Raw genomic sequence first — 25708 nt, 5'->3', positions numbered from 1 at the left:
TTCTTCTCACCATTAAGTTTGTCTCCATTAGGTTAATGATGGGCCAGTTATTTATTTCCTCTCAATCACTGCTACATGTTGGTAACGGAGAGCATGCAGAATGTGCAAAATAATGAAGGGAGTATCACCAGCATATAGTCCCTGTATTATAAAGGCTCTGCATCTCCTTTGCAAAGACCTATACTGATAGATTAGAGCCAAGCAGAACATCTCACTAACATAAGAAAAAAACACAAATAGCTGAGGGCTTTTGGGCAATTCCTTTAGACACAACAGTCCCCTCTAATATGAACAGTGCTTCATAATTAGAAAAATTTCAATAAAAGAAAAGGCATGTAACTTGGAAGTAGATCAACAACAAACAACATGAAATTAACACAATGGTCAACTTCAGGAAACAAGACACACTGATAAATAAGTAAAGAAAACCAAACACTATGCCTAAATCTGACCCAGACTTAGCAAACATATTGTGGACATTCCTGAGCACTGAGAAATGATAACCAGTAATATTTGCTAAACAAAAATAAATAAGAGAGCATTTGTATTTTTTATCTCCTCTACAAATGCTCACAGAACCTGCTTATATACATCATTCCGTTTCAACCTCAAGCAGATGTAGTTAATTAAATCAGAAACTACAAACAGGAAATTATACACCTCTAAAAACCACATGGTACACCTGTTAATAATGAACCAATTGAAAAAGTAACCCTAGCAAACAAATTCTGACTTGCTTCTCCACAAAGAGCATTTTAGGGAAGAAGGAAGATAATACGGTCTTTGGAGGATGTAATTAAAACCATTAAGAAGGGTTGTTTTTCTGAGTATAAGTATTTGAGATTAAGATGGCTTCCAGTCAAAAATATAAATACAAAACTGTACTATTCTGTATTCTCTCTATGTTTTGCAGTCTATGGGTCCTCAGGGACATTACAGTATTTTAAACTAAAATGCCTACATTAGAGGAGTATAAAAGTTGAGCAGCAAAGGACATTTTTAATATTAAAGAAATGTGTGACATGAATCTCCCCCACTATTTGTGTATATAATGACATTAATGTTAGAGTGACCTAACATTGCCATATCTGCCCTTAGAAACAGAGGGAAACCTGGCAGCTTTCAACATAACCTTTTGAAGTCAAAAGCGAAAGCAGAATATCAGACACAGTGATGCTGGTTTGTGGGGCAGATGGAGGGGGAACACGGGCAGGAGGATGCCATGGCCTGCTGGATGGATGCCCTTGGGCAACCGCCTCCATCAACCCACAGTGGTGGACCTGCCCGTGCGCTGAACCAAGAGCACTCAGCACTGGTGTAACTGTCTGCAGTAACCTTCTGGAGCTGGGGAGATGTTGACAACAACTGTTTTGGCTCAATAGTTGTTTTTTGATAACATGAGGAACTGCTTGTTTCTGTCAGAAGAGCAGTTCCTTCTTTCCTCAAGATCCCCCACTATTTTCCTACCACTGCTCCATGCCTTTGCTGAAGCACCCAGCACAAAGATGTTTTGCTGTCATTCCTTCCTTTAGGTGTCTAATTGAATAAATAAATGTTTCCTAAAGAACCAAAACAAATGACAAAAAAAATTCTCAACCTTCTCAGATGCCTCATCCCCTGATTTATTACTTTTATTTTCAGATTTATCCAATACCTTGTCAATATGCTAGGAAAATTCAGTAATTTCATCTGTTACTATTTGGCTACCCACAACATGTTTATTAACATAACCACATGTTGGTGATGTTGAGCTCCTTCTAGTCACACTGTAAACCTGCTGACTTTTTTCCCTCTTTACAAAATAAAATCATTATCTTCACCTAGAGACCACTCAGGATTTCCTTGTGCAGCTCTCTTCAGAACAGTTATTTCTACCAAAGATAGGAGTTTCCACAGGGAAAATGAAATGACTGCATAGTAGCAGGAGATGCTACATACGCTTTTTAGCTAAAACACCTTCAGCAAGTATTTTCTGTAGTGGAAGCATACAGGGCTTGCTTTATTAATTCCCACCTATGAAAACTGTATTGACATTAAAGACACTAGTAAGTTGCTACAGAAAAACAACTCAAAGATTTCCCACCTACAAAGTAGCACTCACTTTACTATGGTTTTGCTTAAAGTGATTCTCTTTTCTTTTTGCTTTCCTGTTCAGTGAACTTGAGACAATCATTTTTAGAGAAGTGCAATGAAATGCATTAAAACACAGGCCCTTCCAAGCTGGTGTTCTCCAGTTACAGAACAAATAGTGCAGAACAGCAGTAGAGCTGAGCAAAACCCAAGCCCTCCAGGAATTCTCTCCCTCATTAATAATTGCTGAAAAGAGAAATACATTGTTCCCACACTATATCCCTTATATAGTGATCAGTTTTGCTCCTAAAAGGATGCATAAGTCCCTAACAGTTCGACTACTGCTTTTAAAAATAAGATGTATAAATATTTTTGCAAATGCCTATGTACCTCCAGTATCCTACATGCATACAATCCCTAAAAACTAAAACTGGATTCTGTTAGCATTTTTATTTTAGGTTTTCATATAGGTTCTACTGCAGCAATAAAAATCAGGTTTTGTCAGTTTGTCAAGTAGCTAGACACCTTGAAAATGGCAACTTCTGATTTTAAAGCACTCCAAAGTTCTGAGTTCAAAACACATCTAACACAAATTCCCCCAAGAAAAAAGGAATTTAAGACTTTTAGAACATACCCAAGGTAATTAAAACTGTCATTGCAGATAAGTTCATAGAATCATAGAATCATTTCGGTTGGAAAAGACCTTCAAGATCATCGAGTCCAACCATTAACCGTGCCCCCTAAACCATGCCCTGGAGTACCCTGTCCACTCGCTTTTTGAATACCTCCAGGGATGGTGAATCAACCACTTCCCTGGGCAGCCCATTCCAATGTTTGACAACCCTCTCAGTAAAAAAATTTTTCCTAATATCTAACCTAAATCTCCCTTGCCTCAACTTGAGGCCATTTCCTCTTGTCCTATCTCCAGCCACCTGACAGAAGAGACCAGCACCCACCTCACTACAACCCCCTTTCAGGTGGTTGTAGAGAGCGATAAGGTCTTCCCTCAGCCTCCTCTTTTCTAGACTGAACAACCCCAGCTCCCTCAGCCGCTCCTCAGAAGACTTGTGCTCCAGGCCCCTCACCAGCTTGGTTGCCCTTCTCTGGACACGCTCCAGCACCTCGATGTCTTTCCTGTAGTGAGGGGCCCAAAACCGAACACAGTACTCGAGGTGCGGCCTCACCAGTGCCGAGTACAGGGGAACAACCACCTCCCTGCTCCTGCTGGCCACGCTATTTCTGATACAGGCCAGGATGCCGTTGGCCTTCTTGGCCACCTGGGCACACTGCTGTTAGCCTACATTATTTTACCTGAAGTATGGTTTTCAATTAACACCAGCATCTTTTAGTTTTCCATTCTTACGAAATTCTGCCTGTTTGTAAAATTTGTACATTCAAAAATGTGCAATCTTACTGTAATCACATATGCAATTTGGGCAAAAACAGGCATTAACCCTCAATTTATGAAGTATTTAGGAAGTACAAGCCTTCCATATTAAACCAGCCTCCATCTTTAAATCATGGAATGTTACATATGAAAAACTAAAACTGCTTCAGCAAGCAGTAGGAGCAGAAAGGTTAGCAAGTCTAGGATTCATGCAATAAAGACAGATTAATTTATATTTAATTCTCCCAAATGCAATTTAATTTTAAGTAGTTTGGCTAGCTGTACACTCAATTTTTTGTTATTATATAAAAAGCTTCATTCCATCCATTCATTAAAAAAAGGCAATGAAAACTTAGTTTTAATGGATACCAGTAGTAGCAACAACATATAATTAGATGCTGAAACAGGCTGCTTAACCACAGTGGGTTAAGTTGATTCTCAAATATAATTTAACTGAAGTAAACAGAGTTACACCAAAGGTGGCTTTTAGACATGAGTAGGTTTAAACTAATCATTATATTTAGACAGGTTTCACCTAGAAAGCTGCAGCAGCAGCCTTGGGATTTTTAGCTGCCTTCAACTGAAGCAGTGTGCAAGTATCATCTATTATAATCAAGGAGGCATCTTTCTCAAAATGTAATTTCTGCTTTTTCAGGGTACAGTGAGCTTTTCATGTCTCATTTTTCATGGTATCTATGTTAGTACAATGCACAATTTGCAGAGAGTAAATGCCATAGCAAACAACAGTAATAACTGATGCGTCATTTCTATTACCTGCAGCTAGAGCAACGGCTATCGCCTGTTGATTTGCAGCACACAGGATCTGGACACCCAGTGCGAGATGGGGGCAGGTTTGTCTCACTGCAGCACTAATGACTTTCATTGCTGCAGTTACTTCAGGTCCAGGACATACCGTGTAAGGAAGATCATGCATGTTTTCTACTATCAAGCCATCCTGTGGAGATTATTATAAAGAAATATGATTAAACTGGAAAAAAAGGAACTTAAAAAACACAGCTAGTTTACCATTACACTGTTTTGTATTAAAAGACACATGAGTTTAAAGGTTTTCCTTCAAAGGAAGGATTATCTACAGTAAATTGTGTTGATGCATACAACCACTTATAAAAGTGCTTTCATCAACAGCATGGTATTTGCAGGGAAATCATGAAGGGAAATAAATGTGATTTTAATTATACATTCATCAATTTGGTTTCCTTTGATCCATCCTAAAATGTGAACTATAGGTGAATGAGTTAAATTGTATACCTCATTAAAAATAGTGTAAAGTCAAACTTCAATTATCCAACCGGAATATAGGATATTGAGTATGTTTGGATAACGGAGGATTTAGAGATAATCAAGGCAATTTTCAATTCAATTAATGTCAGAAAATAAGTGTTACTTTGGATAAATAAAGGAATTTTTTGTTGACTATTATTGTGCCTTTTTGCAGTGTTCTTAATACGATAGTATTAACTATTGATATTTCTCCCATTCCGGATTCAGAATTACTTGAAGGAAGATATTGCTATTTATTATCTACTACACCTCTCACTCCACATGGACATACTCTTAGCAAACAATGGAGTGATGACAAAATACTCTGCTGATATAACTGATAATCATTTATTGAAAATCTTTGTACATTATCTGGTACCTTGTACTTTTTCAATCATTGTATAGTATATACCAGAAGGTTTTCAACTGCAAATCATATATAATTTTGTCAAGGACTAATAACAAAAGTACATCCTTGAAACATATTTCAAGCCTTATGTTTTGCATTTGCAGTGAGAATGTTTAAAGAAGCTAGAAATTTCTCACCTGCTTCAATCTAAAAATACAAAAAGTTTACTAGACAATTAATTGTATATATAGAAAATAAATTCTGCTCTCTCTCGAGTTTTATCACACATCTTAATCCTTTAAAATTAGAGCTTTACATTTCAAAGATACTGTAGCTGAACCAGAATAGAAGGAAGAACATTTTTGGGAAAAAAAATACAACTAGAGATTAAACAAAGAAGTTTGGTTAATAATAATAATAATAATGTAGAGAATCAGGAAGGGGAAAAAAAAGGTTTCCTTTTTAAAAAACTTTCATATGTAACGCTTCTTTAATCTTTGTTGTAGTGTAGAAGCCCTTTTGGCAGTAAAAGATAAGACAGTATATAAAATGCACTCAGCATTTAATGGCTGAATTACAGGCTAAGACACAGACATCATAAATGAACACCTAACATGGAGGATGGAGAAAACTGATAAAGGAAATAATCTGGTGGAACAACATGGTCAGTCCAAGCACACAACCCACATACGTTCAGTGTGCTAGGGTACAACTGCCTTTACCAAATGACTTACAGATGAGTATTTAAATACACAAAATACATGCCACCTTAAAAACACACAACCTATTAATGGTAAAAGTGATCTAATATTATAAGCATCCAACATTAGACCTATGCACTATTTGGTGCCATTCATTAGCATATTTAATTACAGAATTCCAGTCCAGGAAAACCTCAGCTAGGCAAAGGAAAACCAGATATGACAACTAAACAAAACATCTGTCCTTGATTTTGTTTCTACATCCAATTCAATGTATAATTTAACATCAACACTTTTCTACCTGTGAGGGAGGTAGCCATATGACAAAGATGACAACCAGTCCTCAGAAAACCCACAGCATTTTCACAAGTGAAAAAAAATCACAAACTTTTAGTCAGTTTCTCTGGAATGAGGTCAGGACTGGTCCAACAAACCTGAACTGACCAAATGGTCTTGTACCTCAGGCATAACTACTGAATCCTTTGTGGCACCAACAGAGAGAGAAAACCCTTAGCCTTTTGCCCTCTTTACACATAAATATATCAGGTCAGTTTAAGCACAATGCAAAGTTGGTCAGTAGTAGTATGTGGCAAAAGGATTAATGTAGAACTACAATATTTTAACAAAACCAAACTCAAAAAATGCAAAGAGCCCTCAAAACCAGGTAACGACTTGAGGCCACAAAACCTGGTAGCCCGTGGTCCTTGGCTCAAGAACGTTCTACTTGGCAGACTTCACCAAAACCTGGACATCTGGGAAACTCCAAGCTTATCATAAGGGCAAGGAGCTAGGGTCTGCAAATCAGAAGCCCCAGGCTCTGAGGCAGTCAAGAATCAACATCCATAGGACACACGGGAAGAAAGGTGTCTGGGAATGGGGCTTCAGATGCTCAGCTCCTGAAGAGCCATGCCAGGAGCCAAGAAAGCAGGAGAACGGGCTGGCACAATGCCACAGGAATTCTGCAATGAAACTGAGCTTTCTATGAGTTGCTACTACTTTGACAGCTCAGGATTTGCATAAAGCAAATTATTCCATTAGATACATTAATGAATTAATTCATTTAAAAATTAATTAAAAACCCTAGCCATACAATTGTGCATAAAAAGTATCTCATTGAATTCTAGTTCAAAACACAGGCATATGGGAGGATTCCCACATTTCTCTGTTCTGCCTTAAACTTACTATATTCACTTTTCAGCAGTTGTCTCTTCCTATGGCCTCCAGGTCCACAGTTACAGTGAATATTTTTGGTATTACTTTAATAATGTGTTATTCTTTTGGTACCATCCAATAGACTATGTTCTTTTGCACATTATGTTTTGTTTAATTAAAAAAGAACAACATATGTTCTGCAATACAGAGAGCTGAATTACAGATGCATTAACTCAAAGCTTTCTTTCATATTTTATATAAAAATATAACACCACAGATTTCTGTGTTTACTGATTTGATATGTATATAAAACAGGCTCCAGTACTATCAGACAGCTAATTAAAATGGTGGAAAGAAAACAGTTACGCTAAATTAAAGTTCTTGGAACTTAAGCTTATAGTTTAGAAGTCTATGGGAACAGCTACGGTATTACACCCTCCAAAGCAGAATTTATTTGGATAGTATGAGATAAAACTCTACCAAATACCTTTCGTGTTCCTTTTCCATTGAATATTAAGATGATTTAAGTGTTGCTTATATATATTAGCCTTATCATATGTAATTCTCAAACAATATATTTCCTTTTTAATTTGAATGACTTCTGAAGTGCTACATGTGTGCAAAGTGCCTCTTGTATCACAGTTAGCTACTGGAAAATAGGTCATTTAAATAGCTCTCTGATTATATAGAAAAATAATTTTCTTAGCTTTATTCGACTTATAGAAATGACCTCTTAAAACACTTCAGCTGCACACACACATATCACAGCAGAAAAGCCTCAAAAATACACAACACTATAAACCACAACAGGTGTAACAACCATATAAGTTTTAACTCAGCACCCACCTAATATAACTTTTACCTAGGGCAACTTTAACCCCAGTGTTTCGCCTAACAGAAGGGCTTTACCTACAAACACATGCATACTAATACAAACCTTTGCAAGCTTAAAACAACTACTCTTTCCTACAGGAAGAAAGGGGGTTTTTGTACCATACCCATTAGTACATAGGCACAGGTGTGTACTAGAACAATCACAGCTTTTCCCACCACCACAATCATGTGCCCCTTATAAAGGATATCAGGGGCCTTTGTAAAGCATTTATTTGCTGTGTCTGGTTACAGCTTCTTAGCAATTTCTTTAAAAACTTTTATCTCCAAAACAAGAGGTTACTGCTTTAATGTAGGTAAGTAGGTATCTTATGTTCTCCTGCATGTACCACAGGAGATAGTTGTGGGGAGGTTTGTCTGCTGCTTTATTCTACTGTAATACAGTTAAGATTTAAAATGTTAACCTCTGTAATGCAAGTGGTAAGTACCTACATGTTTCTATGCAGAAATACTAGTTTATTCCATCTCAACTGTTATTAAACTCCAAGTAATTTGAATTCTAACTATCACTGTTGTTTTAAGAGTAACAGGCTTGAAACTTTTTTCACTTTTTAAAAACATAAATTTAAAACATGTACTAGCAACTCCCAGGTACAAAAAGAAGGGTCAGGAGGATCAGAATAGCAATGAATGTATCTCCAGAGACAGCACTAGTAAAAGAAGCAAACCTAAAATTTTGTGTGGTAAGAAGCACCATAATATTTGCAACTCAATGTAGCTTTATAATTGGGTTGGTTGGTTTTTTTTAAAGATATAGTTTTACTTAGGTATCTCTTACTGTCTTTAATGTCAGCTACTCAAGTAGCTACAGCTAGATAACAGCAACTAGTAGTAAAGTGATCTGTATCAATGAAATTAGAGGGAACTTGTGCTCTGTTTTCTGGCTACAAAGTAAGCTTCACCCAGGCTGAACGGAATGAATAAAAGTTAACTTGAATATATATTTTGCATTTTTCTTAAATAAAAGCAGATACAAATGGCAGGGATCATACCTCATAGCTTGCTGCTTATCTTGTTTAGGGAATTTCATTGTTTAGCAACACACAAGTACAAAGCATATACATTTTGAGCACAGATGGCTTCCTAACTGAGCACTCACTTGTTTTCATTACTGTGCTCTAATATCACAAATCTTTCATATTTATTATGTTAAGCTGCTAATGTGCCAGACAAGTCACCTTTTTCTGAATATAGGATTTACTTCCAAGTGCAATGTGTGTTGAGTGAACAAGACCATATACTTTATTTTTAAATGTTAACACCAATTTGAGCAACTCGAGACAACATGTAAACATCTCATAGCAGCAAGATGGTTACATATCTTCTTAAAGGCTAATGTAGGCAGCATTTGGAAATTCTGTCAGTAGAAACATCTGTGGAAAAAAAACACTTTAAGTTTCTAGCTCTTCTTCCACAAGAAAAACAGCTTAACATTTCACTCTGAGTACTGAGGGGGAAACCCAAATATATTCCCGTTACAGAAGCAGGATAGTTAGTTTGGAAGAGTGGTGGTATCAGTGCAAAAGCCAGGAAGCTCCTATCACAAAAACTTGCATTTCTCTTAAAGTACCAGGAAAAACTAAACGGGTGAATTGCAGAAAGTGTTAGGCAACCATACTGGTATTTATGGAAGCTCTCCTGATTTTCTCTGACATTTATGGCATTAATAAAGGATTTGTTTGTCGTATTGCTACAACACTATTGTGTACAGACCTTTAGAATGAAGACTGCTGTGGAATGTATACTGATGTTCTTGTGACTTCTACAGGAAATAGACTAAGCATAACTTTAAGCCCTGAATTTGTCCAAATGTGTAGAGAAATAATTGCATTCACCTCATCTATCTACCTGAGAGGTAGGTTTAAAAATATATTCAAGTTCAGAGAATGCAATGCAGTAGGAGAAAAGGTAAACAAGTTAGACCTGGAATAGCAGAATTTATTACAACTGCTGAAAAGACAGTAAAGTATAAAACACAAAATTTTGTGTTAGTACTGATTTTTAAAGCTTGTCTTAAAACTGTTCTAGCTTTGTGCATGTCAGCAGTGATAGTAACTGCTTTTGTACCCTCCCTCACCTTTAGGTATACTTGGTGTTTTCTCCCTGCTGCTAAAGGTTTCAATGTTTAATTAGTATGTAAGGGAAATGGGTAAACAAGCACTGGAATGTGGGGCAATGGCTTTACGAATTACAGATCATCTGTGTAACCACTTCCTCTGACACAGAAGACAGAGACTAGTACTTGCCACTCTTCTGATGTAGATCAAATCATGTTATACCTCATGTTGATTCTGTAACTGTAAAGACAAAATAGAAAGTCACAGTACAGAATACAGAGCTATTGCACACCTGTTCTTTCAACAGGCATGAAAAGGAAGAAAACTTACTCATTCTGTACAACTTGCAGCTAGCGATTATTCTAACTGGGTGGACTTCTTGCACAAACTCATCTAGTTCATAGGCACTGAAGCCCACCTATGGAAACATCATTCTTCTGCACTTATACTTTCAACAATTCTGTTCTTGGGATTCTTTCCTAGTTTAGCCTTACTAGCGCTCTGCCCATAACCCAGTTAGTGTGACTTGTCTTCCATTTTGACCTTGATTTTCTATAATTTAGACTAAGCTCCTGCATTCAATTCTGTTCAGTCTGTAAAGTATCATTCCAATTTATGCCATTAAAAAGTTTCAACTGGCTTGTTATTAAAGTTTTGCAAAAAAACCAGCAGCTCGGAGCAGTGACTACTTGCTTATTTAAGGCATTTTCAAACTTCGGACATTAGGACACCACCTTACTATGCCAGAAACAGTACATAATACTGTAGGCAGGTCAAAGAAAAAGCACATCAACACCTGAAGATGAGGTGCAATGAAATGTTTAAAACATATCTGACCTTTCAAAAGGACATACACCCTGTTAAAATCTACTGACCTATGAAGATTACTACACCACTTTAGGTCCAACAGCAATTCAGTTGGTAGTACTTGCCTCTGGCTGAGACTGGCCTTTTGGGCCTTCTCTTCTAGATGCGCAAAGCAGGCATGCTTGCTGCTGGGGGCTAGCATAGAAGGGTTAAAGAGGGCAGAAAAGGGCCTAAGCTTTTTTTTTTTTTTTGGTCCCTGAATAATCTGTGCTGTTTTGGCACAAACGCAAATGTGGGGCGATCCTGCACCCTACAAGTGACTGAAGTATGCGTGCAGTGCCTCTGCTGTGCACATGTTATTTCTCCATGACTTCATGAAACCAGTGTTGTACAGAACTAAAAATACAGTGGCTTGTCAGACTGGATGATGAAGCATTCTACAGCCAGGTACCTAGAATGCCAGCAACCATCTGTGTTGCGTTCAACTTCCCCCCCCCCCCGTTAAATTGACTTGATTCTTAGAAATTGGTGGTAATTCAACTTAAGCAACTTGAATTGCACAATTTGAATCTAAGCTTTTTCAATTGTTTTGGGTGCATGTGATACTTATTTTAGGTTTTGTAATCTACAAGGCCCTACTTACCATATTGAAATAAAAGATGTGGATTTAAACATCTTCCTAAACCATGTGGTTTAAGCTGCTTTTGATGAATTATAAACTCAGTTTAAAATATTGGCTATGCAGAAGCAGCATTGTGTAAATGCTGCCATAGGAAGAAGGAAACCAAAACTTACAACTCCAGCATCCTTGTAAGCTTCTGCCTCTTGACAAGCTTGATCAATGATCTGGGTCAATGGAAGAGAACTTCTTGGTGTCCCTGCAAGAATAATGCTGCTTACCCCAGGGCATGCACAAACCAAAACCACATACAGTAACAGCTTTCATGTAGCACAACTATAGCAATTGGCAGACTGAAATAGGGTGAAACAGGGTAAACTTGCTAAAAGGCTGCTGTATCTCCTTGCAACGTGCCTTAGTGGCATCTCTTTGCTTAGCTGAACTTGACAGATCTGCTGTAACCATTCAGCTCCTAAATCTAATTCACAACTTGAGGAATATCTGCTAAAATCTCTTCTTGCACCAGATCTACTCTTAGCTTGTTATTCCTGTACTTACTATAGCTTATCCTGCATTAGTGATGCTCCACCCAATACAACCTAGGGCAACACCAGCCTCTAGGTGTGCAGAATGCCTATGGTAAACAACAGCCAATTTAAAATCAAAGTTATCTTAAACCCTAACCTGCAAGGCTGATTGCATCTGATCTTTGGTATAAGTGCTTCATGGCAGAAATGAACACGCATGGATTTTGTTGGAGTTCAGTGAGTTTCCCTTAAGATCAACTCCAAAGCCTTTTCTGATACTTGGGTTCTGAAAGCCGGGCACTGAGTCTCTGACATGGGGACTGTGAAGAGCTCCCTGACAACTTTGTTAGATGGTCTGATTTCACAGCATGGGGAAAGCTGGCCATAATGCCTGGAGGCTGCTTCTGGGAACACGTGGAGCACGATGAACTCCAGGCACCAGCTGGTCAAGGGGAAGGTCAGCTGCTGTAATTAGCTCTGCTTACCCTGAGCCCCGGGACAGGTGGATGAGGAGGTCAGGGTGGAAGAAACCCTGCCTCTTGTCTGAGCTTCTTGTTGCCTCTCAGGACCCGTGAGAGCTCTATCCGATATCTACCCTGTGCCAGTGCTCATTTGCGTCGTTTCCTAGCCGTTGCCTCTTGAAACACAGCGGTGGAGAGCTCGCCAAAGCCAAACCCTTGTTTCCTCGCTCTGGCTCCCTCCACGGAAGCGTCTCCTGCCTCTTCTACCCCTAGAAGGGGGGATGCCCAAACCTGTGGCACCTCCCGAGGGGCCCGCAGCGGCGGTTGAAGGGACAGGCTTCCCGGGGAGTGGGCTCTGCGCCGGGGGCCGCGGCCGGGCTAACGGGTGACGCCGACGAGAAGCCGGCCCGGCCCGGCCCTGTCCCGCCGGCGGGCCGCCCGGCCGCCGCTTACCTGGCAGCGCTCCCACGTGCACCACCCCGACGACCGCCGCCTTCAGCCGCCCGAAGAGCCCGGGCGGCCGCATGCCCTGCGGGGAGGGAAGGAGGGAGGGGATCAGGGCCGGGCAGCGGGGCGGGCAGGCCCCGGCCGGCCATGGCGGCGGCCCGCTTCCCGCCGCCGACAGACCGGGCCCGTTCCCGCTCGCGGGCGGGGCGGGGCGGCCGGGCCCCTCCTCTCAGCTCTCTCAGCTCCCTCGGCTCGGCTCACCTCAGCTCACCCCGCCGCCGGCAGCCCGGCGGTGTCCACCTGCGGCGGCGGCCGCCGCGCACGCTGCTTCTGCTGCCGGTGCCGCTTCCGCGTCGGCGCCCCCGGCCCGGCCCCGCCCCGCCGGCCCCGCCCCGCCGGCCCCGGCCCCGTCGCGGCATCCCGCGCCCCGCGGCGCCCCGCGCCGCTCCCACGGGGCCCGCCGGCGGCTGGCGGCGCCCCGCCGCGCCCCCCGCAGACCCCGCCCCGGCCGGGCGCCGGCCCCCGGCGCTGCGCGCGGGGCCACGTGTGCGGGCGGGCGGGGAGGCGGCCCCGCGCCGCGCGTTTAAATGTCCCGCTCGGCGCGGGCCGCGCTGTGCGCAGGGACGGGAGCGGCCGCGCCGTGAGGCAGGAGGCGCCCAGCGGAGCCCGCCCGCGCCGCGCTCCCGCCCCGCCAGCGCCGCCGCCGGGCACCCACCCACCCACCCACCGCACGCCCGCCCGCCCGCTCTCGGCCGGGAAGGTCCGGGGCGGCCGGCGCGGCGGTGAGCGAGCGAGCGAGCGACTGTGCGGGCAGGGGGCGGCGGGCGCCCCTGCCGCCTCCCGGGGTGCCCGGCCGCGGGGCGGGGGGAGCCGGCGGGGCCGGCCCGGGGCTGCGGCCGCCCTTTCCGCGCCGTGCGCCCGCGCCTCCGCGGCCCTTTGTGGGGGCTGGGGCCCGGGCCTGCTCGGCCGCTCCCCGCACGGCGCTCCGCTCGCCCCGACCCGGCCCAGGCGGGCACCATGCGCCGGGAGAGGTGAGTTCGCCGGCCCCGCCGCGCGCGGGGCCCTGTAGGCCGAGGTCTCCGTCGGGCACCCCTGAGGAGGCTCCCCGCGGCCGGGGCTCCCTCAGCTTCTCCTCTCTTGGCAGCGACTGCGCGGAGGAGAAGGCTCCCGCCAAGGGGGACGGGGGTGCGGAGTGCGCCATGCGAGCCCGCAAGAGGAAAGCCGATGTGGCCACGGTGAGTGCGGGCCCGGCGGCCCGCCCTGGTGCCCGCGGGCCAGCGCCTGGCCCGCCGCCGGGCTTGGCCTCCGGGCCCTCGCCTCCTTTTGTTGGGTGGCGGGGGGCCATGTGGTGGCGGTGGTCGGGGTGCCGGGCGGGCGGTGGTCCCCTGCTGCGACCCTGAGGGACCGGCCGGGTGCGTGTCCGTCGCTTGTCCCAGGGTTTGTACTCCCGAAACTACATGTTCCTTTCTGTAGTTCCTGCAGGATCCTGATGAAGAAGTTGCCAAAATGGAGATGACTAGAAAAAAGCAGTATGAAAACCAGGTAACCAGCTTGGCTTTAGATCATGCTACTGTAATCTCGGTTAACTCTATTGTTATTTTGCAGTACCTCGTTATTATTGCGAACGTGGTGCAACAGAGACACAGCTACCACGTGCTGTATAGCAATGGGCGAGGGGGACTATCAACCCCGGCTGATGAAGAGTGCAAAACGCTTCAGGTCACACAGGTTGCTTTGGCGTCTTTGCAAGAGATGAGGCCTGCGCTGGTCTAAAACATTATGTTAATACTTCGGTATATCCAACTGTCCCGGGATTGCAAGGGTGCGCCTTACAAAAGCCTTCGTACGCGTTTAGGCCTACATGGAGGGGATCTGCATTGACCTTTCTAGAGAGTCGCAATGATACAGTCATGCGCTTACGTGCTGTACCTTGCAGGCCAAAGCACAAGACGCTTAAGCATACAAACAGAAGCATCTTTTGGGATGATTCTCTTTGCAGTTGTGTCTCTGCTTACGTATCGCCTGGGAGAGAGGAAAGATCCCCCTTTGCTTCCACCATCAGCTCCATTCCTATTGACAAGTGTCATTATCAGACTGACAGAGAGTATGAGGTTCCTGATTAGAACTTTGAAGCTTATACTAGATGCTAATGCAGTAGTCAAATAGGCTTCGTTTCTCTGCAGAACAGAGGGATAATTTCTGTAAAGTCACTTAGCTGTGGAAATCAGGCCTGCAGTGGAGGTTAGTAGTGACCATTGCTGGTTTTCTCAGTAAGACGTTTAGAATGACCTGAGTTAGGAAGTCAAAACTAACTTTAGTAGTGTCTTCTTGCGCCCTTAGTGCCCCTCCTGTAATCGTTGAACCTGAGATGCTATTGGTGTCTATATTGGATGCTGTGTTGGTATGTGGTATTGAAAGCATGATGCTTTTGTACATTGAGATGCCCACTCTAAATAAAATGGAGAGTAGCCTGTTTTTTTTGAAACAGGTTTATTCCCCTCCTTCCCCCCCCCCCCCCCGCATGCACACACATGCTTGCTCAGTTACTGTCACTAGGACTTCAGCCTGTTAATGCACATGCAGGGCGATGCTTAAGCTGCAAAAGTCACGATCAGGGACTACAGACCATACTCATTTGGTACGCAAGGCTATGCATAATGTGACACATCTAACCAGAAGTGGCAGCTGGAAGTTCTAAGACTAAAGTGCTACCATAACAGATGGGCATCATTGTTTGGAATGGCCTCTGCTTGTTGCAACTGCGTATACTAGTTATCAGTCAACATATTAAGCAGGGCTCAAATGGTGAGCATTTAATGAGGGGATCTCTCCTTCCCTTCTGTCTTTCTTTTGTGCGGTATATTAAACTAATTTCTCACTTCTGACAAGGAAGAGCTGCCTGTCCTTCACCACAGCACTCTCCTTCACCAAAAGATTCAGTGTGTTTGAGCTGAGCAAGGGCTTCTTGTGCATGCTTATTGCATAATAGTAAGGTATTGTTAAAAAAACCTCAACAGGGACCCAATTTTACCTTCTTTCAGAAAGGCAGTGGAGAGAAAGTTGAACTCTATTTTGTGTACATTGACCTTTGACTTTGGAAGTGGATAAAGACTTCCAATTTTTGTGTTCCTGGCCTGGTAGCCATTCAATGTTACTTCAGGAATGATAGGTAAATTACAATTTAGATAATTTAAGCAGTAGGCATCCAAAATACTCACTTGAGAATTTTTCAAGTTAAGCTCAGGTACTGGCGGGATTTGGCCCTTTGATTCTGTAAACCATAAATAAAATGGGTACCTGTGTTTCTGTCCCTACACAGAGAAGGTTTTTTGTTGTGACAAAGTAGCCAGATTGTTACAGATCTGTTTAAAAAAGCTAACATTTGGCTGCACAGCAGCAGCTCTTCAGTCTGTGGTGTGACACAAGCTATTCTCTGATATAAATTGCTATGGGCCACTAATGAGAATATGTTTACGGTTCCAGCAGCAGTATAGCAGGCTTGTATGATAGCCAGTGAGATAGTTATTCTGTTGAGGCACAATGATTCTAAAATGCAAGTAGCTATAAATCCACTGCGGCCTATACCACATGACTTCTACATTAAATAAATTGTTTACTGACACTACTTTATGCACAAGGCAAAATATCATAGTCACATCCCACTTTACGGCATCTTCATAGTCAATTCATTAGTTTGCTTCTGTTGAACATAAGGCCTGAGTTCTTAATTAGGATGCCGTTACCCTTTATGTGATGAAAGGGTGGCTATATCATCAGGTTTGTGACAGCAGAGTATTGCATAAATTCTGTGTTTGATTTTAGAGAGCTGGCACTGCTGTAATTCTGCTAGCAATTCTCATATTAATTCTGGCTGCTTTCGGCGGACAGATACACTTCCAAGGCTCCGTGTAAAACAGAATTCATCTAACTAGATTAGAGTCATCCATGCAATTGTGATACAAATTACATGGCCACCTCCATCTACATTTAAAGGTTAGTTTCTTTAGATGAAACTAACTAATGTTTTCATGTGAAAAGAAGATGGGGTAAACTCTCAGGAAATAGTTTTGATCAGTTTCTCACTAGACATTTTTCCAGAATCTGGTCTTACTGTTGTCAAAATGTTCCACCTAACTGGTTTGAAAATATCCTCCAAAAAGTTTCTTTAACTAGTCTAGGTTATCTTTAGAAGATCCAATTAAAAAAAAAAAAACAAAACCAAAACCAAAAAAAGCCCCAAAACCAACTTAAAAGTCTTCAGACAAACAAAGAATGTAAACTATATCCAGGTTGAGAGCTTGACCTGGCCCAAATCTGAGGCAGGACAATATTCAGACTCTTCAGAAAACTAAAAGTAGTAGAAGCTCCTATGCTGTTCAGAAAGAATTGGAACAGCTTAATAATGGGAGTTGCTCTTCTCTCTCCTATTTATTAATTCTGGAATCCCTTTGTGATGGCAAAGAAAAACCCTATACTTCAAACTAATGTGTGTGAGTGAAAAATGTCTAGACTTTTAGTCTTACTGACAGGCAAACTAAGGCTGCAGTCTAGTAGTTGATATTGATATGTCTCTGTTGGGAGGTGCTGCTTTTTAGGGTGAGACAGACAGGCCTGTCCCCCTCCTGTTCCTCTGCCTTTGATTTCCATGCTGAAAATCCTCTGACCTTGCTGTTTGAATGCAGTTCAGGGTCACCCTCTTCCTCTGCTTTCCTGCTACCCTCCTTGTCCTGGTCTGTGGAAGCTTGTTGTGGCTCCCAGCTCACGCTGAGATACACAAGTGTCTCAGCAGCTTGTATTCTTAGGTGTGGCTGCTTCACTGAAGGTTCTGCCTGTAAACAATGACCCCAGTGGTCGCTACTGGCTCCATTTTGTGTCTGGCCTATATGCCTGAAGAATGTCCAAAAGTTCTGTTTAAATGAACGTTTGATGTATCAGTGGATGACAACATGCTGCAGAAACTGAGGTGTGTGTTTGAGCTTTAAAAAAACAAAAAACCACCTCTGAACTCCTAGGTTTTCTTTTTTTATAGCTGTATGGGCTTGACTGCTCTGATGGACTTATTTGGTCACTTACCTTTTGCCCTTCTTGGTGCTCCTCCTAAGGAGCCTTCTCATGTCCTCAGTTCAATTTCTTCAATCTGTATCTAGCTCTCAGGTCTGAGATAGAGATCTGTATCTCTGATCAATTGTTCTATTCCTGTATCTGGAATATTACTGTGGGTGTCACCCACCCAAGCTTTCTTGCTGGGCTCTATATAGATTTGAAGAGGCAGTTTTCCCCATTGATTTTTGGCTTGTATCCTACCCAGCTCCTATTTGCCTCACAAGTAAGCCCAGGACCGTAGGATTTCCTCCATTAGGCTGCACAGATTCTCTGTAACATCTGTTGCTTTTTGGCAGCTCTCTGCTTTTGGGTTGGCTCTGTGCAAGCCCAAAGGAAGCTCTTCATGGTTTCCTCGCACCCTCCCCACCTTAAACTGTTTCTTTTTTCAGTGGTGGCTCCCATTTCCTAACAGTTACAGGGTGATGTAATGCAGTTTCTTGATATTGTTTCTTAGTTTTGGTTGAATGTCTTGCTAAATCTGCTTTAAAGACTCAAGAGTCTGATTAACATGTTCATTCCCTCAACCAAAATCCATGCCAGAGCTGTAGGGTTCCCTCACTTACGCTAATTCAGACTCCTGTCTCCCTGGTAGCTTCTTGCTTTTGAGGGCCCTGTGCATTTGTTTCCTCCTTGTCTCTAGTGAAGCTGTATCTTTTTCTGTTGCTTGCAACTTTTCCCCAGTCGTCTTGGTGAGTGATATTATCTCGTCAAAACCTTTGTTTTAACTTCTCAAAACACCTAAGAGGCTTTTGACCCTTGATTTGTGTTTCCTTATAGAAGATTGGGTGCGGTGAAATCTCTTAAATCAATTGTTGTTATTGCTGTAATGTAGTATGTGAGGTACCTACTTTGGTTGAGAACTCTGTGGAGCAGATCCCTTGTCCTTCAGAAGCTGCTGGTGTAGTAGGCACCTTTAAATAGATATTAGATAATGTACTGCTTTTTTATTGGTTTGCTGATTAACTGGTAAGGCAGCACTTCCCCAAAGGCTGTTGGTAGCTGGGCTTGCCATGCAGTTTGGAGGACAAAGTGGGACTAAAGTCTAGTTTTGAGGGAGAACAGAAATTAACTTAAAGCAATGCTGATGCGACACTTCTATTCAAACTTTCAGTTCATAAGAAATCTGTCATTTTTAAGATAAAGATACTATTCTGTCTTTTTGTCTTCCCCCAACCAAATTAAATCGTGGCATGGCTGGGTATGTAGCTATGCTAGATTTGCGTGTAGAACTCCAAGAAGAAAAACTACCCATCTGTGTGTCAGTAACTCAAAGTACAAAAAAGTCTTAGCTGTGAGTGAACTGAAAAATGTGGGTTTTGTTTCATCAAGTCAGTGGTTTCTGTTTCTGAAGCTGGTGCTAGAGAGTAGCCATTTTGCTGGAAAGTGATGTCATTTGTAGCAAGTACAGGGCAAAAATGAGGTGTGGAAGCTTCTTTGGGAGAGGCAAAATTTAATGTAGAGCATTTTACTAGTTAGCACCTAATGATTCTTCTGATTTTTTTTTTAATATTTTTTTCCTTGAAGCACATTAGGAATCCTGTTAGGGAGTTCTCTCCTTTTAGTGCTGCAGAACAGATCAGTTTGCAGCAAGATGGCTGACTTCACTGTTAGGCAGAAATGCCAAATTTTAATTTGCTTAGGCATGATGACATGGGGCTGGCTTTGTATTCTACTGCAAAATAAAGCAAGTAGTATTTTCCTGGGGAACTGTGTGAAGCATACACGAAGATCTCATTTAACAGAGTTAGCCAGGAGAAAAGTAAACCTCAACTTAAGTTCTGGTCCAAATAAAAGGATATGACGGGTGAAGTGACAGATGTCTGATGTTTGTAGACCTTGGCAAAATTCTATATATGAAATGGTCAACTTGATATGTTAGTGGCAATTGCTTAACATGTACTTGCTTTATTCTGAAAACAATTGGATCATAAGTGCTTTCTTTTTTTCATCTTAGCACTGCAAGATAAATAAGAAAAATTCTATAAACTACGGGTTTTGCTGTGTTCATTGTCAAGGTTGCTTTGCATGGAACCACGACTTCAGGCATTGCATCTACATATTCCTTACCAGAAATCCTGACCTTGTATTTGTATAATTATAATCACAAATTGCGTTTTAAAGTTCCATCTGCTTATTCTTTACCTGAAGGCAAGCATCTTGCTTTCACGCAAAATATTTTTGGTAAAAACAAAATGCAACGTGACAGTAGGAGACTCTGACTTGGATATTCTTCCACGAAACTGTTGTAGTCCTTCAAAAGAGAACAGGGTAAATGTTCTTCAGCTTTAGTTGCAAACTTTCTCTACTGTGAAAATAAGCAACACCCCTCTACTCAGCACTGGTGAGGCCACACCTGGCCTACCGTGTCCAGTTCTGTGCTCCCCAGTACCAGAGAGACTTGAACATACTGGTGGAAAGAGTCCAGCAAAGGGCCACTAAGATGATTAAGGGACCAGAGCAATCTCTCCTGTAAGGAAAGGCTGAGGGAGCTGGGACTGTTTAGCCTGGAGAAAAGAAGGCTAGGGGAGATCTTATCAATGTATCTAAATACTTGAAGGGAGGATGTAAAGAAGATGGAGCCAGGCTCTTCTCAGTGATGCCCAGTGATGGGACAAGAGGAGATGGACACAAACTGAAGCACACGAGGTTCCCTCTGAATGTCAGGAAACACTTTTTAGCGTGAGGGTGACCGAGCACTGGCGCACGTTGCCAGAGAGGCTGTGGAGCCTCCATCCTTAGAGATACTCAAAAGCCATCTGGACATGGGCCTGGGCCACTGGCTATAGGTGGCTCTGCTTGAACAGGGGAGTTGGACAAAGTGACCTACAGAGGTCCCTCCCCATCTCAATGATTCTGTGATTCTGTGCAGTTTAAAGAGGTAATCATAGTTTCTGTCATAGTTTCTTGCCAATGTCTTGTCTTCTATTTACAACTAAAATGATTATTTAAAAAGGCACAGTGTAAAATCTTGTATTTCATTTAATAGCCATCCTGGGATAACGTTCACAAAAATGCCCATATGCTGATTCCTACTCCAGATAAAGATGATGATCCAGTTGGTGTTGATTACTCTCGCTTTATACATCTAAGTGTTGTTCCGACTAGAGCTTCACCATTACCAGTTCTAGGGTAAGTGTGCCATTTTGCTGCTGCTTGTCTGCCTTCCTTTTGTCCTATGATTTGAGACTAAACATATTGATCTTTCTTAGTTGGGCAAACAGAGAGGACGTATGGAAAAACATGATAAACAAAGAAGAGACATATGTAAGGGATAAACTTTATATGCAAAGGCACCCTCTCCTGCAACCGAAAATGAGAACAATTCTTCTAGACTGGCTAATGGAGGTAAGCTTTTCAGTGCTTGTGAGTATTTCAAGTGTGCTTTTGTTAAAGTGTACTAATAACTGTCATAAGTACGTTTCATGATGTTTGCATCACCCATTTAGCACTAGACACTCATCTTCATCTTAAAGTTTGTTACCAAACTTAAGAAAAGAATATATAATGGGTTGAGTTGATGGTGTACAAATGGACAATATATTCTGATACTCATTTAGACTGATAGCGGATAATAATCAATTTGTCCCTAGAGCTCCACAATGTAAGCTTTTTAAGGTCATGCTGCAGATAAAAGCTGCAGAAATGATTGTGAAAGTGACTGGAAGAAGGAAGGTGTGGTGGCTTAGAGACTAGATGCATCTCACAACCTCTCTATCTGTTATTGGCATGTAGAATGTACTACAACTCTGTATGCAAGTCTTTTTTGCTGTTTGGATGACTTGGTGGCATAGTCTGTGTTCTTAATTCTGAAGTGTTTGTGAGAATTTTCTCTTTTGAGATGTTGGAATGACGCATCTTTGTAAAAACAAGGAACTGATGTTCTGACATTGTTAGAACATGTGCTTGCATTTCCTAAAAGGGTTTTCACTCTCATATCTTTGTTTTGGGAGTTACTGTAGTGGCAGTCATCTTGTGTCAAAGGAAACTGTTTAGCTCATGCTCTTAGTTAACATGTTACTTCACAATAGCAGTGAAGCAGAAAGCCAATATGAATTTTATGTCTAGCTCTTGCTTTTTTTTTTTTTTAATACATCTGTAGCATCTGGTTTTGACTCTGTAACACTGTTCTTGACCTTTGTAATCTCTGATGTCTCTCCAGGTTTGTGAAGTCTACAAGCTTCATAGAGAAACTTTTTATTTAGCACAAGATTTCTTTGATCGGTTTATGGCAACACAACAGAATGTTGTAAAAACACTATTGCAGCTTATTGGTATCTCTTCTTTATTCATAGCAGCAAAGCTTGAGGTAAGTATCTCCAGCTTTACTTAAACATAAAAATGTGAATGGACAGACAGCACACTTGTACACTAGACGCGTTTTGGCAGGCTTTATGGAGTTTGTTTGTATGACTTTTCAGCTGGGAGGCAGGAAAAAAAAATCTTTTTTTTTCTTTTTCCAAAATTCCTCCTATGTTTTTTTTACAAGTGGCTAAAATTAAGACTAGCTAACATCATATCTCTCTAATCTTAAAAGGATAGTCTTCTCAGAGAGAATAAATGTAAAGTTTTAAATTGTGGTTGCTAAATGAGTTTTTGGCTGGCTGCTGTATGCAGAGATGACTTGTTGCAATTCTGTTGTCAGTGGTGTACCTACTGGATGATAGTCTGAGCTATTCTTTATTTACTGGAACAAATTGAACTATTAAAATACATAGCGCTTTTTAGGTTCTTACTGTTTGTCTTTTAAGAGGGCTATTATTCTTCAATCTGTTCTCAAGCAACGGATAAAAGGCCTTTTCTTTAGGATGTATAAAAAAGTCTTGATTATGATACAGTCTCAGTTGTGCTGTAGTCAAACATGTTGTACTGATCCATCAAAAGTGAAAGGTGAAGTCTATGAGCAGGAAGGTTGAACAAGGAATCTGTGTATATTAAAGGCAGAGTAGAACACCATGAGTTAGGATGGGGCATTGGTTCTTTTTTTCTTTTTTCCCCTCTGTTTTGAAATGCTGAAGTAGTGGTGGGTTGTTCTTTTTCCTTTCCTTTTCTTTTTTTTTTAAGCACATGAGACTAGTTACAACCTATTCCACAAATTAATACTTGATTTCCTATCTTTCAGGAAATTTATCCACCAAAGTTGCACCAGTTTGCCTATGTTACAGATGGAGCTTGTACAGAAGATGAAATCCTCAGTATGGAATTGATCATTATGAAGGTAATATTTCAAAGTGGAATTAGTTCTACTTTAGTTTTTAAAAACGTATAGCATAATCAGACTAAAAGCAGAGAGCCTCAGTTAATCTTATGTGCTGCTAAGAGGCACAATTTCTCTTTCTAATTAGAAAACAGTGTTCTTTAGGTAACAAGTGATTTAAAGCATCCACCAGTATGTGCATATTAACAAAATGAATCATTCCCCCACCCTATCAGCAGGAGGAGGTACAGGAGAGGATTAGATTTGTGTGTTTCAAAGATGCCTTGATGAACTGGAATTACAGCTTCTGATCTGGAGTAAATAAAGTTGCATGGTTTAAGTTAGGAACTCTTTATTAATACTGAAGTCTTGTGCATGTCTGCTCTTTCAGGCTCTTAACTGGAATTTAAATCCACTGACAGTTGTATCATGGCTAAACATTTACATGCAAGTTGCGTATTTAAATGAGCTTTATGAGGTATTGCTGCCACAATATCCACAGCAAATATTTGTACAAATAGCAGAGGTAAGACTGATTTCTTCCTTCAAATACTATTTCACTTGGAGAAAAAAAAGTGTTCTTGTGATAGACTTATTAAACACTTTGTTGTCTTGTAGCTCTTGGATCTCTGTGTGCTGGATATTGGCTGCTTGGAATATACATACGGAGTACTTGCAGCTTCTGCTTTGTATCACTTCTCCTCATCTGAGTTGATGCAGAAAGTTTCAGGTATTGGCATTTATAAACTATGTCTAATGTGTTTACAAATGTTAAGTCTTCATTCAGGCAGATAAGCATGTGTCTTGTCTTACAGGTTATGAATGGTGTGAGATAGAGGAATGTGTAAAATGGATGGTTCCGTTTGCAATGGCTATAAGGGAAGTAGGAAGCTCCAAACTCAAACACTTTAGAGGTATAGCTCCTGAAGACTTGCACAATATACAGACGCACATAAACAGCTTGGATTTGCTGGTATGTATATGCATAATGAACTAAAAAGGTGTCTGTAAAATCTCCTACATCTTGTTTCTTCTTTGGTCAGAACATACAGTAAACTTAAGTGAAGCATTATCAGATTGAGACTGAGTGTATGCAGATGCTAAAACGTGTAAGGTTGTATTCCAGTTGGAAAATTCTTGGGACAGAGACCTGACTTGTTCTGTATTTTGTTTAAAAAGCCTCTCATCTCAAACAGCAAATAATTACCCTAGAAATCGGAAGCATATTTCTACCCTTTAAAATGCTTCAAGTATTGTATGTTAGACCTTTCTCTGTAGGAAGTACAGGTAATACAACCTTGTCTGATGAAAAAGAGAAAATAAAGACTGATCACTTGAGACTGATCTTGTGGGACTGTTATGTTGACAGTGGTGGTTGACAAGAAGTTGAGCAGGAGTGGCTTTTAGCATGAGAAACTTGCAGAGGATCAAAATCTTGTCCAACAAATTGTAGTTAATGTAAGCTATCCGAGTTTTTTTTCTATTTAGGTTATTTAGTTGTAGTAGAGGTTAAAGCTCTTCTTATTCAGTTGCTTCTGAATTTTGCTTTCTTGGATACAAGTACCATAATGCTGATCATCAGATCCCAAAAGTTAATACTGACCTCTTGGGGTTTGTATTCACTAACTATTGTGTACTGCATGATTTATCAGTTACTTTTAGGAGGGTTAGATACAGATAAGCATTTCCAGATTAGCAGTCTATCAAGTTATAAAACACTGAATTATATTGATCTGTTGCATAAATATACCAAAGTAAAAATTTTTTGTCTCCTTTTTCTGTGCTTTCAGGACAAAGCTCAAGCAAAACAAGCCATATTGGCTGAGCAAAATAGGACTTCACCTTTCCCCACTGGTGTCCTTACACCACCACAAAGTAGTAAGAAACAGTCTTCTGGACTGAAGCCAATATGACTTTAGAAACTGTTGACAGACAATTTTGCTGAAGTGCCTGTTCTGCTGGTTCTAACTCCTGCTCCATTACAGAAATGCTGCCAGTGAAGTTCATAAGCTTTTATGGAATCTGAAAAGGAAACCTTAATTTTTTTGTGACAGAAGAACTTTTCTATTTGAAATATTTTTATTGAACATTAAAATATTTTAAAGAAATGGATCAAGTACACCAGCCACTTAAAAGAACACCGAAGAGTGCTCCAAATGCTGCTACGGAGGGTGATGCTTGATGTGACCAACTGTTCAGAAAAAGGGCTTGAAGTTTAGATTAGTTACTGTGCCTGTTTGTCCTTTGGATAATCTGCAGTCATACTGTCCCCTGTTGACAAATGGGCAAAAAGTGCTGTGGAAGACAACATTTCAAAGCCTCTTTTTCAAATGGTTGGCTTACAACTTGATGCCTTTTTAAAAACTCTTTATTGTAAATGCTGCTATGTCTCTGTGTATCCATTTTTAATAAAAATGCTGTCTAAGACAGCTGGTTTTATGTATATTCCTATTTTTCTTTTAATTATGGTCAGCTAAAGTTTTTCAGACTGTGACCACTCGTAGTGTGGGAGTTGGGGATGAATAACGTAGTAACTATGGCTTTATTTATTTACCACTACTGGCTTTTCAATTAAAACTTCCTTTTTGGATACTAAGATAATATTGTCATGCTGGGCTACTTGGATTTTCCTTAGCCAGATGCAGGTGGCTAGGGAGGGGAT

The 25708-nt window shown here is 41.4% G+C and overlaps 2 protein-coding genes across 7 annotated transcripts in view; one reads left to right on the top strand and one right to left on the bottom strand.

Moving 5' to 3' along the window:
- LOC128145894 (uncharacterized protein F13E9.13, mitochondrial-like) overlaps positions 1–13065 on the bottom strand; it is a 191828-nt gene extending 178763 nt beyond the window's left edge. For 4 of the 6 annotated variants that reach the window (XM_052796694.1, XM_052796695.1, XM_052796697.1 and 1 more), the window contains exons 1-3: positions 12756–12918; positions 11491–11573; positions 4232–4412 (exon numbers count right to left, since the gene is read on the bottom strand). In XM_052796694.1, coding sequence (XP_052652654.1) covers positions 4232–4412; positions 11491–11573; positions 12756–12828 — 337 coding nt within the window. In that variant the 5' untranslated portion in view covers positions 12829–12918. Of the gene's footprint in view, positions 1–4231; positions 4413–11490; positions 11574–12755; positions 12919–13010 lie in introns of those variants that run through there. The other 2 variants (XM_052796693.1, XM_052796700.1) reach the window with 2 other exon arrangements.
- A 501-nt stretch (positions 13066–13566) lies between these two features.
- On the top strand, positions 13567–25489 carry CCNE1 (cyclin E1). The gene is made up of 11 exons (XM_052797459.1): positions 13567–13780; positions 13894–13984; positions 14223–14291; positions 20839–20981; positions 21062–21197; positions 22012–22158; positions 22972–23067; positions 23438–23572; positions 23665–23776; positions 23862–24019; positions 24837–25489. Exons 1-11 carry the CDS (start codon positions 13767–13769, stop codon positions 24957–24959), a joined length of 1224 nt encoding a protein of 407 aa, XP_052653419.1. The 5' UTR covers positions 13567–13766; the 3' UTR covers positions 24960–25489.
- Positions 25490–25708: the final 219 nt, after the last annotated feature.

Source organism: Harpia harpyja, chromosome 9 (assembly GCF_026419915.1).
Source record: "Harpia harpyja isolate bHarHar1 chromosome 9, bHarHar1 primary haplotype, whole genome shotgun sequence".
NCBI lineage: Eukaryota > Metazoa > Chordata > Aves > Accipitriformes > Accipitridae > Harpia > Harpia harpyja.
This window is presented reverse-complemented; position numbering and strand designations above follow the sequence as displayed.

Bases quoted from the DNA above. Each gene is read 5' to 3' on its own strand.
- CCNE1 (XM_052797459.1), top strand. The intron at 20,982-21,061 runs GTAAGTGTGCCA...GATCTTTCTTAG, and splicing joins TCACCATTACCAGTTCTAGG to TTGGGCAAACAGAGAGGACG. The intron at 23,777-23,861 runs GTATTGGCATTT...CTTGTCTTACAG, and splicing joins GTTGATGCAGAAAGTTTCAG to GTTATGAATGGTGTGAGATA.